The sequence below is a fragment of the Narcine bancroftii genome, chromosome 5, assembly GCF_036971445.1.
Source record: "Narcine bancroftii isolate sNarBan1 chromosome 5, sNarBan1.hap1, whole genome shotgun sequence".
NCBI classification, from domain to species: Eukaryota; Metazoa; Chordata; class Chondrichthyes; order Torpediniformes; family Narcinidae; genus Narcine; species Narcine bancroftii.
This window is the reverse complement of record NC_091473.1, coordinates 6,222,431-6,242,021: the sequence shown is the minus strand read 5'-3', so window position 1 is coordinate 6,242,021 and position 19,591 is coordinate 6,222,431. Positions and strand designations below refer to the sequence as shown.

The 19,591-nt window shown below is 40.6% G+C and overlaps 1 protein-coding gene and 1 long non-coding RNA gene across 4 annotated transcripts in view; one reads left to right on the top strand and one right to left on the bottom strand.

The window, feature by feature from the left end:
• Positions 1-19,591, bottom strand: part of sema3b (sema domain, immunoglobulin domain (Ig), short basic domain, secreted, (semaphorin) 3B) — a 297,012-nt gene that overhangs the window by 34,583 nt on the left and 242,838 nt on the right. For all 3 annotated transcript variants that reach the window (XM_069936649.1, XM_069936646.1, XM_069936647.1), the window contains exons 9-13: positions 18,186-18,300; positions 16,711-16,780; positions 15,546-15,690; positions 10,262-10,481; positions 2,030-2,121 (exon numbers count right to left, since the gene is read on the bottom strand). In XM_069936649.1, coding sequence (XP_069792750.1) covers positions 2,030-2,121; positions 10,262-10,481; positions 15,546-15,690; positions 16,711-16,780; positions 18,186-18,300 — 642 coding nt within the window. The remainder of the gene's footprint in view (positions 1-2,029; positions 2,122-10,261; positions 10,482-15,545; positions 15,691-16,710; positions 16,781-18,185; positions 18,301-19,591) is intronic.
• LOC138763069 (uncharacterized) lies at positions 11,219-15,923 on the top strand. The gene is made up of 4 exons (XR_011357305.1): positions 11,219-11,281; positions 13,556-13,767; positions 14,050-14,176; positions 14,269-15,923. It is a non-coding gene; the product is annotated as an uncharacterized lncRNA (long non-coding RNA).

Genomic DNA, 19,591 nt, shown 5'->3' with positions numbered 1-19,591 from the left:
ACAGATGCTGCTTAACTGGCTGAGTTCTTCCACTTGCAGTCCAAGTCAATACTTCAGCAAAACATAAAACTTCAAGAGAAAGGCTTTGTCTGAAATGAAGTCCCGTCCTTTTCCTTTACAACGCCAAGCACGTTCCTATGTGGTCCTGGAGTCAACTGCACTGCCACAGGCCTCCTTCTGTTGTCGCAACCAATTATTTCTGGACTTCCTCCTGGTGCAAATCCCAACTTGTGGAAAAAAAAAGTTGAATAGGAGTCCTGGATAGACACCGAAAAGTTGGATCCTGTCTGCAAAGCAGCATGGGGTGCATAAAGAGGTGGTCATATGAACAGCAAATATTGGCCTCCATTAACTGTGGGATCGAGTTCAGGAACTGGGAGGTATTATGGCAGCTGTGCAAGACCTTAGTGGGACCCCACGTGGAATATGGTGCTCTTTTCTGGTTGCCTTACTGCAGGAAGGATGTGGAAGCTATGGAGAGAGTGCAAAGGAGATTTACAAGGATGCTGCCTGGATTGGAGTGCATGTCCTATGAGAATGGGTTGAGTTAACTTGGTTCTTTCTCTTTGGAGCGACAGAGGGACGAGGGGTGACCTAATGGAGTAATGTAAGATGATTGATCGAGTGGGTGACCGGAGGTTGAAATGGCTTAACATGAGGGGGCAGAGTTTTAAGGTGCTTGGGAGTAAATACTGGGGGGGGGGGGGGGGGGTGTAAGAGGTAGGGTTTACACACAGAGGGTGCATGGAATGCTTTGCTGGCACTGGTGGTGGAGGCAGAGACAAGAGGATCTTTTAAGAGATAGGCACATGGAACTGAGAAAAATGGAGGGTTCTGCAGGAGGGAAATTTCGAGACAGTTGGTTATAGGTTGGCACAACACTGTGGGCTGAAGGGCCTGTACTCTGCTGTAGATTCCTATGTTCAGTGCAACTATTTCTGGGCACAAATACCACCCTGAGAAAGTATGAAATAAAGTTTTGTGTGCTGGAAAAACAAATAACTCAATAGTAAGAGGGTGCTGAGGGCAAGAAGGGGCTCCAGAAGGGCCTCAGGCGCCGAAGGCTTCCTGATCGTGTTGGAGGTTTGGACCTGGGGCTTGAACAGGAGTTTATGCGGCTGCAGGAGCGCTGGAGGGGAATCCATGGAAACTCATAAGCCCAGAGGGGTTTCTCTTTGCTTCTCCTTCTCTCCTTTACTGTAAGGGATGTCGGGCAACATTAATGGCGACTCTTTGTCTGCCTCACAGCAGGCAGGAGACAATTTTGTGTAATATTACACACACTGTACAATAAAGGAACCCTGAACAGAGACTGATTGGAAAAAACTGCCTCTCAGATCCCTCTTCAATCTTTCCCCTCTCTCGACAAGTCTGCGCCCTCGTTCTAGAATTGCGTAACCTTGGAAAGAGACCATGAGATATAGGAGCAGAAGTAGGCTGCTCAGACCATTGAATTTTCCCCTACCATTTCATCACAAGCTGATCCATCATCCCACTCAGCCCCACTCCCCTGCCTTCTCGCTGTAAGCCTTGACACTCTGACTATTCAGATGCCTATCAATTGCTACCATCTGGCCTCGACAGCCACCGCTCTCTGGCTGAAGAAATTCCTCCACATCTCAGTTTTAAATGGGAACCCTTCAATCCTGAAGTCAGGCCCTCGTCTTCACTTTATCGACGTCCCTCCATGATTTTACAAACAAAGGGCTGGGGTGGCAGGGAAGAGAGGATATATTCAATGAGGAGAAACACAAGAACTGTAGGGGTTGAAACCTTAAAAATATGGAGAAGCTGGAGGACTCAGCATGTCAGGCAGCTTCCGTGGAGAGAAAAGGACAATTGCCTTTTGAGACAGGGCCCATTTCTCTCCATGAGTTTGATCTGACATGCTGAGTGCCTCCAGCTCCTCTTTGTTTGCTCAGTCTACTCAATGAGATGGCTTAGGCATGATGGGCTGAATGGTCCCCTACAGAGCTGCTATGATTCGCTGGAGAGAGGCAATGTTTGCTTCCACCCTCATTGGCCTCACCTTGAAGACCTGCAGCTCTTCGAGGACTAGTTCTTCCATGTTCTGCCAGCTTTCCTTTGGCACTGAGATCACTTTCAGCACGGTCCCAATGTCTGTAAATTCAATTGGAAAAGAGAAAATGGGTGAGTTCCATGAGGTGGATGCAGGGAAGAAGACTCTTCTGGCTGAGGAATTTAGAACCAGGAGTTACAGATACAGAGCAAGGGAAGACCACAATGGATTGAAATGACATTCACTGGAAGAGATGCTTAAATAGGATTCAACAGATCCCTTTCCATCCAGAGCACAGTGTCTTTGACCTACAACTGCCAGGAAGGAGGTACATGAGCATCAAAATCAGGAGAGCCATGCTGGGAAAAGGCTTCTTCTTGCAGGAATAGCAAGAACTGCAAATATCATTCCAAAATATTTAGATGTATTGTACAACTCCAATTATCCAAAATCGGGTTCTCCAAAATCCTCATTTATCCAAAATGGTTTTTAAATTTCTGATAAATGAGGATATCTGAAACAAATCAGAAATACTCATTTATCCGAAAATTTTTTGGAGCCAAAACTGACCTCACAGTTTGAAAAAAAATTCACTCGACGTGAAACTAGAACAACGATTGTCCTTGTTTCAGGTAACTTCCTCCCCTTCTCATTCCATTTCTTCTTTACCTTCATCTCCAACTCTCCCTCTCAAACTCTGTGCTGCTGTCTTCTAGCCGCAAGTGGTCGGAAGAATCCCTTGTCCCGGCGTCATCAAGAAGAGCTGCCTCCTGGGCAGGAGTGGGACCTCGGGGTCAGTGGCGTTCCCTTGCCTCCCCTCCTCAACACGCAGGAGATCTCAACGCTGACCCCCTCCCCTCGGCCTACTACCGCACATGCGCACCGGACTCCCCGGTGGGCGTGTGCGGTAGGCCGAGGGGAGGATTCAGAGTCTGGACTCAGACGTTGGGAGCCCAGTGACTTGTCAGTGAGTGTTCCACCAACCTGAGAAAACTCCCCAGGGATCAGCGGCAGTGATGGGGTCATGTCATGGATTGGCAGTGGCGATTGGAAGGTCTCGGTGATTGGCAGAGGCATTGTGGCCAGCATTTTTTGGTGAGAATTAAACATTATTTTAATGCTTAAAAAGCCTTCCCTTGTTGATTATTGTCATCTAAACACTGTTACAAGTGGGGGGAGTCACGTGATGGAGTAGTGGTCGGACGGTGAACTCCAGCCCTCTCCAGAAAAGTCGGAAAAAACAAAGGAAAACACAAAGGCACAGAAATAAAAGTTAAAGAAAAGTGAGTATAAAGGTGGAAAGAAGATGGCGACAAAAAAAGAAAAATCGAAATCAACGGTAAGAAGAGAGGAAGAGAAGACAACGGAGGAAGAAGGAAAAGGCCTTACCTGTTCGAAGAGGCCCGCGGTGGAGAGAGAAACCCGCTCCCTCAGGTCGGTAGAAATTGAACTACAAAAATGGCTCGCTGAGCTGAGTAAAAGTGTGCAACCGCGCATGCGCGAGGAGTCGCGCATGCGCATCGCGCATGAAAAAAAAAAAACGGACGGGAGGGGGGACTAGCTGGGGAGTCGATCTCTACAGCCGGCAACGACAGCTGCAGAGCACCTGCAGCAAGAAGAGACCACAGAAGACAATGGAAACAAGAAAGAAGAGAAGAAAAGGGCAACAAAGAAACAACAGATGGCCAACCCAGAGGAAGAAGAAGAGGAAGAGGAAGAGTACAGTGAAATAGAAGAAGAAGGGAAAGGCAAGGTAAAGGATATACTTTCTCTTATTAAAGGATACATGGAGTCATTTAAAGAATGGCAAACACAGGAATTTAATGATTTAAGAAGAAGAATAAACAACACAGAAGAGAAAATGAATAAAATAGATATGACCTTAACAGAAATGGGAAAGAAAATGGACAAGATGGAAGAGCGGGCAGTAGCAGCAGAAATGGAGGTAGAGGACTTAAAAAAGAAATTAGAGGAATCTAATAAAAAAGCTATAGATACACAAGAACTACTAGCTCAAAAATTAGATATAATGGAAAACCATAACAGAAGAAATAACATAAAGATAGTGGGCCTTAAGGAAGATGAAGAAGGCAAGAATATGAGGGAGTTTATAAAAGATTGGATCCCTAGGATCCTAGGATGTCCAGAACTACAGCAAGAAATGGAAATAGAAAAGGCACATAGAGCATTGGCCTTTAAACCACAACCACAACAAAAACCAAGATCTATTGTAGTAAAATTCCTAAGATATACTACAAGAGAAAAGGTACTGGAGAAGACAATGGAAAAAGTAAGAGAGGGCAACAAGCCACTGGAGTATAAAGGGCAATAAGTCTTCATTTATCCAGATATAAGTTTTGAACTCCTAAAGAAGAGAAAGGAGTTCAATACAGCAAAGGCGATTTTATGGAAGAAAGGGTATAAATTTATACTAAAGCATCCAGCGGTATTGAAAATATTTATTCCAGGACAACAAAACAGACTATTCTCAGATCCAGAAGAAGCACGAAAATTTGCAGAACAATTACAAAATAGACTGAGGGATGAAGACGTGTAATGAGAGTAAAAATGATCACGATTGATATGTATGTGGGTAAAGAGGTATAAGAGTGAATAGAGACAATGTGCATACATGAATGTATCTGTACTTAGAGGAAAATATAGATAGTATAGACAAGAATTAATAAGGGAAGGTAATGAAATAGAGAGAATAAGGAGGGAATTAAAAGAGTGACCTTTGTTACATATGAAAAGTGAAATCTTTTCTGGGGGGGGCTAGGTGGGGGGGAATAGCGGTCACTGCAAAATCAGTTGACGCTTGCGAGTGAATTCGCAAACCCAAATGGAGAGGGGAGATGTGGTTGTCCGAGAAGGGATAAAGGACAACTCAGGAGGGGAAGGGGAGATTGGGGCTAAAGAAGTTATAAATAGGAGAATAAGGAAAATGTTTGATGTTTTAAGAATGTTGTCTTATAAAGGGTTTAAAATAAGAAAACAGAAATGGAAAAGGAGGAAAGGTAATGATGGAAAAACGGAAAGGGAAGATAAACAAAGTATAAAATGACTACGTTGAACTATATGACTTTAAATATTAATGGAATACATAACCAAACTAAAAGGAAGAAACTGCTAAATTTACTGAAAAAAGAAAAAATTGATATAGCATTTGTGCAAGAAACACACTTAACTGAATTGGAGCACAAGAAATTAAAGAGAGATTGGGTAGGACATATAACAGCAGCATCGTATAATTCAAAAGCAAGAGGAGTGGCTATATTAATTAGTAAAAATGTGCCATTTAAAATAGAAGAGGAAATAATAGATCCAGCAGGGAGATATGTAATGATAAAATGTCAGATATATTCGGAGTTTTGGAATCTACTTAATGTATATTCACCTAACGAAGAAGATCAAAAGTTTATGCAAGATATCTTTTTGAAGGTAGCTAATACGCAAGGGAACATACTAATAGGAGGGGATTTCAACCTGAATTTGGATTCAAATATGGATAAAACTGGGAAAAAAATTAACAGAAAGAACAAAGTAACCAAATTTATAATTAAATCAATGCAAGAAATGCAACTTTTGGATATATGGAGGAAACAAAACCCAAAAGAAAAGGAATATTCATATTACTCGGCTAGACATAAAACATACTCAAGAATAGACCTATTTTTGTTATCAGCTAGTATGCAAGAGAGTAAGAAAAACAGAATATAAAGCTAGAATATTATCGGACCATTCACCCTTGATATTGACAATTGAGTTAGAGGACATCCCTCCAAGAATATATAGATGGAGATTAAACTCCATGCTACTTAAAAGGCAGGATTTTAGAGAATTCATTGAAAGACAAATTAAAATGTATTTTGAAATAAATACGGAATCAGTGAAAGATAAGTTTATACTATGGGATGCAATGAAAGCATTCATTAGAGGGCAAATAATAAGTTATGTAACCAAGATGAAGAAGGACTATAATAAGGAAACAGAGCAGTTGGAAAGGGAAATAGTAAATATAGAAAAATAATTAGCAATGAAGGAAGATACAACTAAAAGAAGAGAATTGGCGGATAAAAAAATAAAATATGAAACATTACAAACATATAAGGTAGAGAAGAATATAATGAAGAAAAAACAGAAATATTACGAACTGGGTGAAAAAACGCACAAAATCCTAGCATGGCAGCTTAAGACAGAACAAGCTAAGAAAATGGTATTGGCATCAAGGAAAAAAGACAAACAAATTACATATAATCCAAAAGAAATTAAGGAAAACTTTAGAGAATTCTATGAACAATTACACCGAACTGAAAACGAAGGGAAAGAAGGGAAAATAGATGAATTTTTGACTAAAATTGAACTACCAAAACTACAAATAGAGGAACAAAATAAATTAACAGAACCATTTGGAACAGTAGAAATACAAGAGATAATAAAAAAAATTACCAAATAATAAGACACCAAGAGAGGATGGATTTCCAATAGAATTCTACAAAACATTTAAAGACTTATTAATTCCGCCCCTCCTGGATGTAATCAACCAGATTGATGAAACACAAAGCTTACCAGATTCATGTAAAACAGCAATAATTACAGTAATACTAAAACAAGGGAAAGATTCACACTCACCAGCATCATATAGACCAATATCTTTACTAAACACAGATTATAAGATAATAGCTAAACTATTAGCAAACAGATTAGCAGAGCAGGTACCGAAAATGGTAAATTTAGACCAAACTGGATTTATCAAAAAAAGACGCACAACAGACAATATTTGTAAATTTATTAACTTAATTCATGCAGTAGAAGGAAATAAAGCACCTGCAGTAGCAGTTGCTTTAGACGCAGAGAAGGCCTTCGACAGAGTAGAATGGAATTATTTGTTCAAAGTATTGCAAAAATTCAGTTTACCGGAGAAGTATATTAATTGGATTAAAGCATTATATAAGGGACCGTTAGCGAAAGTGACAGTAAATGGACATGTATCAAAGCAATTTAACTTAAGCAGGTCAACGCGGCAGGGATGCCCACTATCACCTTTATTGTTTGCGTTAGCTATAGAACCACTAGCAGAATTGATAAGAATAGATAATAATATAAAAGGAATAAAAATAAAAGACAAGGAATATAAAATCAGTCTATTTGCGGATGATGTTATAGTGTACTTAACAGAACCAGAACTATCAATAAAAGAATTATATAAGAAATTGAAGGAATATGGAGAAGTGTCGAGTTACAAGATAAACGTAAATAAAAGTGAAGCAATGCCTATGAATAATGCGGATTTCTCAAAATTTAAGAAGGAATCTCCATTTAGATGACAAATGCAGGCAATAAGATACCTAGGTGTACAAATAAACAAAAATCTCGGCCAATTATATAAACTCAATTATTATCCACTAATGAAAAAATTACAGGACGATTTAGAGCATTGGAAAGATTTACCACTAACACTAATAGGAAGGATAAACTGTATTAAAATGAACATTTTTCCAAGGATATTATACTTATTTCAGGCATTGCCAATACAACTGACAGAAAAATTCTTCAAAGAGTTAAAGAAAATAATAAGGAAATTTTTATGGAGAGGGGGGAAACCGAGGATAGCACTAGATAAATTAACAGAATGGTATAAACAAGGAGGCTTACAATTGCCAAACTTTAAAAATTATTATAGAGCCGCACAATTAAGATACCCATCAGATTTTTATCAAACAAGGGAAAAACCAGACTGGACGAGATTAGAATTAGATAAAATAGGGGAAAAGATACCTGAACACATATTACATAAATGTGATGAAAAATTGGTACAACATAGAACTTCTCCAGTATTACATCATCTCTTCAATATTTGGAAAAAGATTCATGTAGAAAGAAATAAAACAAATTATCAATTACCAAAACTAATATTAACGCAAAATAAGTTACTCCCTTTTACAATAGATAACCTTTCCTTTAGAGAATGGGGAAAAAAAGGGATTAAAAGAATAGAAAATTGTTTTTCAGGAAGTAGATTCTTATCCTTTGAACAAATGAGAGATAAGTACAATATAACTGGAGATACAGCGCTGGAATATTACCAATTGAGATCATACTTGAAGGATAAATTAGGAAGCAGTTTGAGTTTGCCAGAGGCAAATAACCTTGAATATGTGATTACAGATACAATGTTAATCAAAAGATTTATAACAAATATGTATATTAAACTGCAAGAAAAGGAGAATGAGGAAACAAATGGTAAAACTAAACAAAAATGGGAACAAGATTTAAATATAAAGATAAAAAAGGAAACATGGAAGAAATTATGTTCTGGAATGATGAGAAATACAATAAATACGAGGCTATGTATGATACAATATAACTGGTTACACAGACTATACATTACACCTCAAAAGTTAAATAAATGGGACCCAACAGTATCTGATAGATGTTTTCGATGTAAAAAAGAAATGGGAACAACAATTCATGCAATCTGGACATGTGAGAAAGTAGAAAAATTTTGGGAAGATCTCAATCAGATATTAAATAAAATAACAGAAAACAATATACCAAAGAATCCAGAGATCTTTCTCCTAAATAACATAAAAAACAAAGAATTTGGAATTGATTTGGAGGATGCACAAAAAAGATTTGTTAAGATAGCTCTAGCCGTAGCAAAAAAATGTATTATGTCAACCTGGAAATTGGAAGATAATCTGAAAATACTACAATGGTATATAGAAATGAATAAATGTATTCCATTAGAAAAAATTACATATAGTTTAAGAAATAATATTGAAATATTCGAACAAATATGGGAGCCTTACATTAAATACAACAGCGAAAACCTACCGGGGACAATCATTACCTAAGTTGATGGAAGTAGAAGGAAAGAAAAGAATGGACTCAGTAGAATTTCTGGTGTATTTTTGTTGAATGACAACATTGTCTGACTGGTTTAATGTAACCTAGATTGTATACTTAAAATGGATGGGAGGGGGGGTGGTGGGGGGGTGGCTTGGGAGGAGGGAGGGGGGGGAAAAAAAGTCAATGTATATGTGTGAAAAAGAAAAAGTGTGTATCATGGCTAATGTGATTTATGGTGTGAAAAATAAAAAATTTAAAAAAAAAATTAAAAAAAAACACTGTTACAAGTGATTTGCTGTTGCTACTGGGATGTTTTTTTAAAAATGACCGGTTCTCCAAAAAATCTGTTTACCCGATATAGGCCCAGTCCCGGCCATTTTGGATAATTAGAGTTGTACTGATTTATTGTAAATTAAATTTGTATGTATACATGCAATTATTATGTATAGCAGTGGTTCTCAATGTTTTTCTTTCCACTCACATCCCACTTTAAGTAATCCCTATGCCATGGTGCTCTGTGATTAGTAAGGGATTGCTTAAGGTGGGATGTAAGTGGAAAGAAAAAGTTTGAAAACTACTCTTAATCGTCCCTCATTGACTCGTTATATGCACAGTTTCAGAACTCCAAAGGAAATGGGCCAATGACAATTTTCTCAAGCAAAATATTTCAGTAACAATTGGGTCTAGAGCAGTGATTCTCAACCTTCCCTTCCCACTCACATCCCACGTTAAGCAATCCCTTACTAATCACAGAGCACATAAGGCATAGGAATGACTTAAAGGGGTATGTGAGTGGAAAGAAACACGTTGAGAACCACTGCTGTATAGAGTACTGTGTGTGTAGCTTGGTCTGGAGAAACACTGTTTTGCCTGGTTGTATATGTACAGTCAAATGATAATAAACGAACTTTTGAAATTCTGTTCCAGGGAATCGCTGAGCTCAGATCATTTAGTTCATTCGAAACAGAATACAGGTATCTTTCTGGATATCAAGGAAATCAAAAATACAGCAAAATCCCTGTTATCCAGAACTCAAGCAGCCTCAAGCAACCAGAAAAAAAATGGCAGAAAATAAATAGATGAAAAATAGTTTAAAAGTGTCACCCCTAATGGTTAGGACACCAATCACACAATCTCAAACAACCGGCAAATACACTCATCCGGCATCTAGCAATCCACGTTGGTATTTTACAGGAGGGTTTACCACATATGGAGATAATGCAGGAAAACTGGATTGCAATGAAGATCAGTTGTGATCTTTGATGAAAAGGTTCAAGGGTCCAAATGGCCTACTCTTAATTCTATTTCTCATGGGGGCAGGCAGCAGTGACACGACTGTATTCAACACAAATAAAATCAAGAGGCGCTTCATTAGTCAGTAAACATTACCTGTCCCAATAAACATGACATCATAGCGCCCATCTCCTGCATCCACCCGATCCACCACAATCTGTGTGAAGCTGTAGTCAACGTTGGTCTTGACCAGGACTGGCCGGTGATTAATGGGGTTGATGGGATTGTACATTAGAGGATGGTTGCGAGCAAACAACACAACGTCATCAGGAAACTCCTTGGTGGACTGAAAGCCTCCAAAGGTTTTGCTTGGACACTGGAGAGAAAGAGAAACATTAGAGGTGGCCATCAGCTTATCTTAGCTTATAGGAATACAATCAGTGGCATCTACAGGGAACGCTGCTATTGGAGAGCAACAGCAAGGATCCACACCACCAGCACACCCTCTGTTCTTGCTGCTGCCATCAGGAAAGAGGTATCGGTGCCACAAGACTCGCACCACCAGGTTCAGGAACAGCTGCTACCCCTCCACCATCAGACTCCTCAACAGCAAACTCAATCAGGGACTCATTTAAGGACTTCATTGATTTTCTTTTTGTTCTCTCTCTATTGCATGGTCAGTTTGTTTACATTCATTATTTGTTTACAGTTCTTTATTTGTTAACATGTATATGCTTTTTTTGCACTCCCAATTAGTGGTAATTCTACCACGCCCGCAGGAAAAAGAATCTCAGGGTTGTATGTGATGTCATATATGTACTCTGACAATAAATCTGAAGCAAAGGCATCGCAAAAAAGCACAGTAAACATTGACTATATGTTGTGTGTGGTGGTCATGTGATCTCCTTGCCTGAAACCCATTCGTAAGTCACACCACTTGTCAGTACAGGGAGTACTTTTTGTTCCACTCAAAGTTGCAAAGTTAGAGACAATGTTACAAACTGCAGGTGGAATGCTATTTAGGATTGGGCTCAGACCACATTTTGCCATTGGTTGGTTTAAATCACTCAGCATCCTTATTGACTAGAGCCCTATATTTAGCACTCCCTCTCTCTTCTCTCTCTCTCTCTCTCTGATGCCAGTCACTGCTGCAGACGTTGCTTGGAAGAGGTGCAGGTAAGGTGCACGCAGCACTGAAGCTGATTTGGTATTGTTATAGTTCAATACTGGCAGTAGAACCATTGCTCTCAACTTATCAGGGGTCCACGGATGTGTGAATACCCCTGTGGTTTCACTGGTACCAGATCCACCTCCCCTTATTCAGATGGCAGATGAATGTGCATAACCCCTGCTCTTAGGGTGTGAATGACTGCCTCGCCTGTGTGAATTGATAATTAGTATACTGTCTAACATTCTCTCCTATTTGTTTCCTGTTACAATCTGTTCCCACGTTTCCTTATAAATTGTGTATGTTCACACGTTCCCTTATAAATTCTGCGAGCATGTTCCCACATACCCCTATAAATTCTCTTTTATTAATTGTTGTGCGAATAAAGTTACAATTGATTGCGGGCCCTTGTGCCCAGACTCATCTCTCTTTTTACTCACCAAACCGGGAAGTTGCTCAACAAAACCCTGCATTTTGGGTCAAGACCCTTTCTCAAGGCCGGAAGGGCGCCAGCATGAAATAGCAGCTGTCCATTTCAGGCGTCCACCTACAATTTGCTCAATCAAAGGCTTAACTTCCTTTAGCTGCTGCATAACCTCCTCAGTTTCTCCAGCATTTTGGTGCATTGTCCATTTCTCTCCTTGGTGCTGCCAGGCCTGCTGATTTGCTGCTGTTTCTCACTGATTGCTGGCCCAGTGAGGTTATCACTCTTTATTGGTAGGCCTTCGCCTCTTACTGTTGACTTAATATTCCAACGTCTGAAGCTCTTGTGTTCCACCAGTAATCCAACATCAGCTTACAAATTCAAATGTCATCCTTGGCAACTTGGGAGTTTTAAGTTTAATTAATTAATTAAAGAGGTTTAGAATTTGAAAATAAACTTGCTTCAGTATCAGCAATGGCCAGCTTGCTTTAAAAGCTGATCTGGGCTTTAATGTCCTTTCAGAAAGCAAATCTGGCCTAGACAAATCCAATCTCACAGCAACGTGGCTGATGGTGTGCTGGCAACTAGGGGCAAGCAGCGTACACACAGCTTGGCCATGATGGATGCAAGGCCATAGAGTTCTATAGTATGAAAATAGCCCCTTCAGCGCATCTTGCCCCTTTGTCAGTGCTTGGTCCATATCCCTCCAAACCTGATGAATGCATGTAACCTGTACAAATATGATCTGAACATTCCCCGCCCCCCCCCCCACTTCTACCACTCCTCCTGCAGCTTGTTCCATATACCCACCGCCCACTGTGTGAAGAAGGTGCCCCTCAGGTCTCCCCTCACCATAAATCTGTGGCCTCTACTTTTAGATTTCCTTATCTTGGGGGGAAAAAAAGATGATTACTATTTACCCCATCTATGCCCCTCAAGATTCCATGTGCAGTAAAATCCCTGTTATCATGCAAAAAAAAAGAGGAAATATGTAATTTATTTTTTTTAAATAATAAATAAAAATGTAAATAGATTTTTAAAAGTAAATGTTCCCCGAAGCAACAAACACCCCCTTGGTAGGTAGACAAATAGATGAAATTGATTGGAAGTAACTTTGTAAGGGACAGTACGACAAAAATTATTAATGTAAGGTATAGATGAGTTCAATATAATTTTATAACATCAATTATATTTAACTCCCCAAAAAATTTTCAAAAGTTGAATTTAGTAGTATCATATTTATGTTTTAGATGTGATCAAGAAATTGTTCATTTTTTCATTCCATATGGGAGTGTCCCAGAGTAAAATCTTTCTGGTTAGAGGTAAAAAAAACATTTTTGGAGATAATATTTAAGGTAAAACTCCCACTGAATCCAATGTTATTTTTGTTGGGTGGTTAGTTTTAGATTAAATTTAACTATATATCAAATAGAATTTTTACAATTGGCGTTAACTGTTTCTAGGAAGTGCATAGCCTTTACTTGGAAATCGGGTATGGATTTAGGGATGGAGAGATGGCAGGTGGAATGGCGTTCTTGTGTTCCACCTGAGAAAATCATTTATAATTTATGTAATAAATATCTTTTTTTCTTGAAAATAAGGAGCCCATACTTACAATGTGTTGGTTTGAAAATTTGAGAGCTCTCTGAAAGCCTGTCCTGTTGGTAATCCTTGGCTCTAGTATTATGTGTAATGAGATATTTAGCATTCTCCTTACTTTCTTTTCTTATGTAAGGTTGGGTGGGTGGGGGAGCGATGGAGGGATTAAGGTACATTTATATATATATATATATATATATATATATATATATCGCAAATGTATTATATTTTTTTCACTTTATCCGTTTAATAATTGTAGATGCGGTTTTAAAATTCTTAAAGATTTTTTAAAAAACCCTTGGTGAAGGTGGGAGCAAACATTCTGCCAGTGGAGTGCCCCCCACCCCCACACACAGCAGCTGTTTGAATAAAGTTGTGTTTGAATAACATGGCGACGCCCAGGATGAAGAGCCGACCGAAGCTGCTCGCCGCTGGGGTGACTCTCCCAAAGTGTCTCCCTATCCCTGTTAAGTAAGAGTCTTTTTATCTTTATTAGTATTAAATGTATTAGTAATGTTTTATCTGTGAAGTTGTGGGGTGGGGGGGGGGCGTAATTATGACCATGTCATGGTTAGACTAGCAGTTAGCTCAACACTGTTACAGTGAATTTAATTTTAAATTTTGTAATTTACAGGAATTACTTGATTAAGGTGAACTTTACATAATTAACAACAACCATACTGATTTTTTGTTTCAAATTACTTTACATTTTGCACTGACTTTTGTCTATTAAACTGTTTATTCTTAATGTAGGTGTATTAGTTAGGCATTGTAAGAGTGTGTCTCAAGCAACCAGAAAATTTGCATATCCGGCATCCATGATTCCCCTCAGGTGCTGGATACCGGGGACTTTACTGCCCATTAGCTTCTGATGTCATGGGTAAGAGTCCCAGCCTATCCAGTCTCTGTGATTCCAGGCCAACCCAATCCCAGGAAAGTTTTGGTAATTTTTTTTCTCTGCATCCTTTCCAGGTTAAGTATGTGGGTCACTGACTGGAGAAATGTGAAACTGAGAGCACACCAACATCAAGCACATGCGGTCACCAGCCAAAGTTGCACAGCCCTCTCATGCCCTGTCTCATTCCTTCCTTCAGCCTATTCTACCCCATCCCTTACGTGGGAGACTTGTGCCCGATGGGTGTGCACTAGCTGGTTGTACATGGGGCACGCGATTGACCGCAGTCTGGTCAGAATTGAAGGAGACCTTCACAGAACAGGAGAAAACATATTTTGTGTCCATGACAATAAAGGAATCGTGAACTTTAATTTCCCCTGGTAAGTCCCAACTTAATTTAGTCGGCCAGGAAAATACCAAACCTGCTCAGATCTGAGATAATATTGCAGTCAGATCTCTGATGACATCATCAGCAGCTAATTTGCATATTTAAACAAAGACCCTGCCAGATTAGCTGTCCATCTTGAGCCCCTGTAATGTTATCAATCAATAGGATGGGCATTTCAATTGCAGGGAATTAATCGGTGTCCACCCTCTTGTTTCTGCTTGAATTGGGGTTTGAGGGTCAGGTTAAAAGTTTGTTAAAAGTCTCATCCAAAAAAATTATCTCTTTAAAAAACAATAAAAGCTGCAGTAGGTTGATGTCAGGTTAAAACTTTTGGAGCTGCCCAGCTCAGCCTAGCAAGGCAAGAAGATCTCGTGCTCGCCTGATGATAACTGACACCCGACTCCGTCAAAACTTCACTTGCATCGCCAAATTAAACCAGAGAAGGTAAGGATGATGTAAAAACACACTGCTGGAGAAACTCAAACAGTGTACTTTACATGGCAAAGAAAAAGTTGTGGGCTTGAGGCCTCCAGAAAGGTATGAAGAACACTGTCTGACCTGCTGAGTTTCTCCAGTATTGTGTGTTTTTACTTCCACCACGGTGTCTGCAGACTTCTGTGCCTAACTAAGGCAAGGATGATGCTTTTGTTTTTAAGAGGAAGGTTGCAATTTGGAATCTAGAGATGAACGGAAGAAGACAGATTGATGCAATCAAGTGATCAATACAATGAGAACACTGAGAGACGCTGGGGAAAGAATAGGGGAAGTTCCACTAATTGTACAACCTCTCCAACTGAGATGGGACAATGAACCAAATGATAATCGGTTGTATCATTTACATTCAATGCTAAATATCTCATTACACATAATTCGACCCCAACTTCACCAACTGTCAGCAAGACAGTAACGACTGTGGCATATAACAGCAACTTTCAACAAGTTACGCTTCTCCCGAAGCAGACTCACCATCCCTGGTCGGGGGTATGGGACCTTGCCCTGGTATGGGACCCACTGATAGTTGGGTCCCTCCTTGTGTGCGAAGGGCCCCAGGAAAGCTCGGCGGATGTCATTCATGCTGTACATGCATACAGCTGAGCCTTTGAACACGTTGCTGAAAGAAATAGCAAAAGGTGTTAAATTGCTGGCAGACGGGGTCACAGGGCATATCTTTGGGCGGCGCGGTTAGCACAACGCCAGCGATTGGGACCAGGTTCCGAATCTCACGCTGGCTATAAGGAGTTTGTACCTTCTCCCCGTGTCTGCGTGGGCATTCCCCGGAGACGCCAGTTTGCTCCCACCATTCAGAACGTACCGGGGTTGTAAATTAACATGGTATAAATTGGACAGCACGGGCTCATGGGCTGAAATGGCCTGTTACCATGCTATATGTCTGAATTTTTGAAAAAATGAATAAAAAATAAATAAATGAAAGACACAAGACCAGAGAGAAAAATCTGTGGCCATCACTACACTGGTGTATTACAGATGTTTCCGATTCCATGTTCGACAAAGCAGTTCACTTCCACCATCTTAACCTACTTTTCAATTGCAGGACTTATTCTTGGTGCATACTGTACGTGTTCTCCCTTCCAATTGTGTGTGCGTGGCTTTCTGAGTGGGTAATTGTGTCTCATGTCTACATGCAAGTTTCCAATATGGTCTGGAAGGTCAGATCACATGGGATACAGGGTGAGCTGACAATTGGATACAGAACGAGCTTGATGGTAGGAGTCAGTGGGTGGGAGTGGAGGGGTGTGTTGCAGGGGCTGGGGCTAGGGCTAGGTCTATTGTGGTTAGTCATCTGTGTTAACAACTTGGATAATAATGTCGTTAGCAGAGTTAGTAAGTTTGCGGATGACCCCAGGATGGGTGGTACAGTGGGCAGTGAGGAAGTGTATCTAACAGGAACTAAGTGAGTTGTGAAAATTGGCAGAGCTGAAACTCTCTCTCTTCGGGGCTCTGAGTTGCCACTGTGGCAGTTCAGGGGAAAAGGACAGCCGACAACAAGGCCGCAACCACCCTTTGGCTTATATCTGGGGAATGCAATGGACATTCTGCTGGATTATTGAAATGAGATTGTCAGAACGTGTCAAGAACCTCTCTGCTCTGCATTCACCTCAGATGTTCTCACCTTGAGGTACTGAAGACAGTGTAGACTAAAGGGTTTCTACGATCTCTTGTCTGCAGGAAGAACACATCCCCTGGTGAAAAAAATCAAAGTATTAAACTAACAATTATCATGTAACAAACTTTTAAAGTATGGAGATAGCCTAATGCATTGGTCAGCATTAATGTAGTCTCCAATTCCCCCCAGCAACCCCGCTTATAATTACTGTATAATAATTCTTGCAGAGGGTAGTGAATCTCTGAAATATAACGTCTAAATCTCTCTTAAATTACAATTACACCCATCTTTATCACTTCCTCTGACAGCTTGTTGCAGATACAAGTGCTCCCCTACTTACGATGGTCTGACATATGATTTTTCAAAGTTACAATGGTTCGAATCCATACCTTCAATTTCGAATTCTGATTTTTTTCCTGCATTTGCGATACCCGGTGTGCCACTCTCTCACGATGCTGGCCGATGACTAGCATCGCGCGAGAGTATCAGGCAGCAAACTCCCTTGTGATGCTGACTCAACCACGCTCACAATCACGCGAATGAGTGCAATGTAAACAACCCATCACGTCCACTAAAGTCTTACATGCATTTCCTGCTTCTGGTGAGAAGGAGGAAATGCCCAGTGTGCTTTCAGCTGTGTAGGTTAATGGTTTTATCTACATGGAATAAAGGCAGAGAGTAACACCAATTATCCAAAGTCGGATTCTCCAAAATCCTCATTTATCCAAAATTTTTGGAGGATATTGGATAAATGAAGATTTCTGAAACAATCAAAAATCGTCCTTTATCCGAATTTTTTTTGGCGCTGAACTCACTTCACAGCTGGAAAAAAAATTAACCTCAGCATGCTCATGTGCGTGTCTGAGTCGCCATTTTGATTCCGATGGAGCACTCGAGGGTTTGGCCACGGGAAAGACACTGGCAGAAAGCACTGTGTAGAAGTTCAGTGTTTGGTGATTCAGCTCACAGTGTTTTGTTCAGGTTGGGGTTTTTTTTGGTGCAAATTAAACATTGATTCACGCTTAAAAAGCCTTCCCTTGTTGTTTGTGGTTGTAAACACTGCTACAAATGATTTTCTGTTGCCACTGTACCATTTTTTAAAAATGACCGGTTCTCCGAAAAAAGTCCTCACCATTTTGGATAATCGGAGTTATACTGTGCAAAATTTAATTACGAAAGATGGTTGATGCTGTATTCTTTTTTGACTTGCGATTTTGGGTTTGCTGAACATAACCCTATTGCAAGTTGAGGAGCACCTGTACTCGACATCCTCTGTATGTACAAGACGTCCCTCATGCCCCTTATAAATCTTCTCCTTCTCACCTTAAACTACCCTCCCTCACTTCTGCCCTGGACATTCCCTTCAGGGCATCGCTGTTTACTTCCTCGAGTTTCCTCACCTCTCTAGCTTAGTTCTGATTTACTGTGGCTGGTTGGATGCAGAAAGGAATACATTAAAAATAAACTACAAAGCCACTTACTAAGCTCATCAAAATGTGTGTCAATCCCTTCGTGGCCTGGGACCGAGCAGATTAACCGAGCCTTCAGAAAGGTTGTCCACTTGTTCACCAGGCTTCTCAAACCTCCATGGTCATTCTGAAACAAGGGTGAAGATGATTGGACGGGTTATGGCAATGCAAAACCAATCTCTGTTCCTCTGCCATCCCAATTGTACTGAGCCAAAGAGGGTGAATGGAGAGAGGGAGGAAGAGGGAGGGGAAGAGAGAGAGAGAGAGAGAGAGCAAACCAAGGATCAGTCATTCAGGGCTGAGATGAGAAGAAATCTCCTCACTCTTCAATCTTTGGAATTCTTTAGCCTCAAGGGCGGTGGGGATGCAGTCATTCAGTTTATTCCAAACAGATTTGTAGATCATTGAATATTAATGAATTTGGCAAAAATGATGCTGAAGATCAAACCATGGCCTTAATATATGGAGAGCTGGCTCCTGGCTCCTGCTCCCATTTCTTATGTTCCCGTGGATGCTATATTCACACAGGCAATATGAATGCAGTCAATTGGGAATGTCCCTCCACATCCCGAGGCTAATATTAAACTCCCCCACAGGTGAGGCAACAACAACTTGCACTCCTATAGTGTCTTTCACAAATAAGGCATGCTGAGGTACTTCTAGGAGAGCAGCCAACCAAACTGACAAGATCAACACGGCAAAATATTTGTACTCTGGTAGCCAGGAGCCTAGATTTGACGCGACATCAAGGCAAGAGAAATGGAGAAGCTTGCGGTGGGAAGCCCAGAGCTTGGAACCTGTGTGCAGATGAAGGTACGGACAGCGAGAACAGAGTGGTTCAAACCAGAGAGGATGAGGAGTAGGCCAGCAGATCAAAGGGTGGCTGTTGTTGGAAGAGGTCACAGTTGTGCGGGTGGGAGAGTGAAGAGCACGAGACCAGAGGAGAATTTTAACACAAGGCAAAGAATTTTCAAACCGAGTTAGTGCAAATCTACAATAAAAAAAGAAATAACTGTTTCAATTTAGGCAGACAGCAACGGGCTCTTCCAGCCTACAAGCCTGCGCCGCCCAAACACTCCAATTAACCTATAATCCCCATAGGTTTTAAACAGTGGGAGGAAATCAGAGCACCCGGAGGAAACTCATGCAGACACAGAGAAACAGCGGTATATTTGAACCCGGATTGCTGCCCTACAATGACGTTACACTAACCATGCCCCTATGGACTGCCAACCTTCTGGCAGTTTATAGGGGCATGGTTGTTGAGAAAGGGATTAACCGTACCCCCCATCCCCCACAAGGGAAGTCCAGAAACCAAGGCCTTCAGCAGGTTGGAAGTCAAGTTCTTAGAACAACGTCTCCAGCAGCGTCCCTCCCCAAGTCACAGTTCTTTATTGCTTGCAGATACATTATTAGAG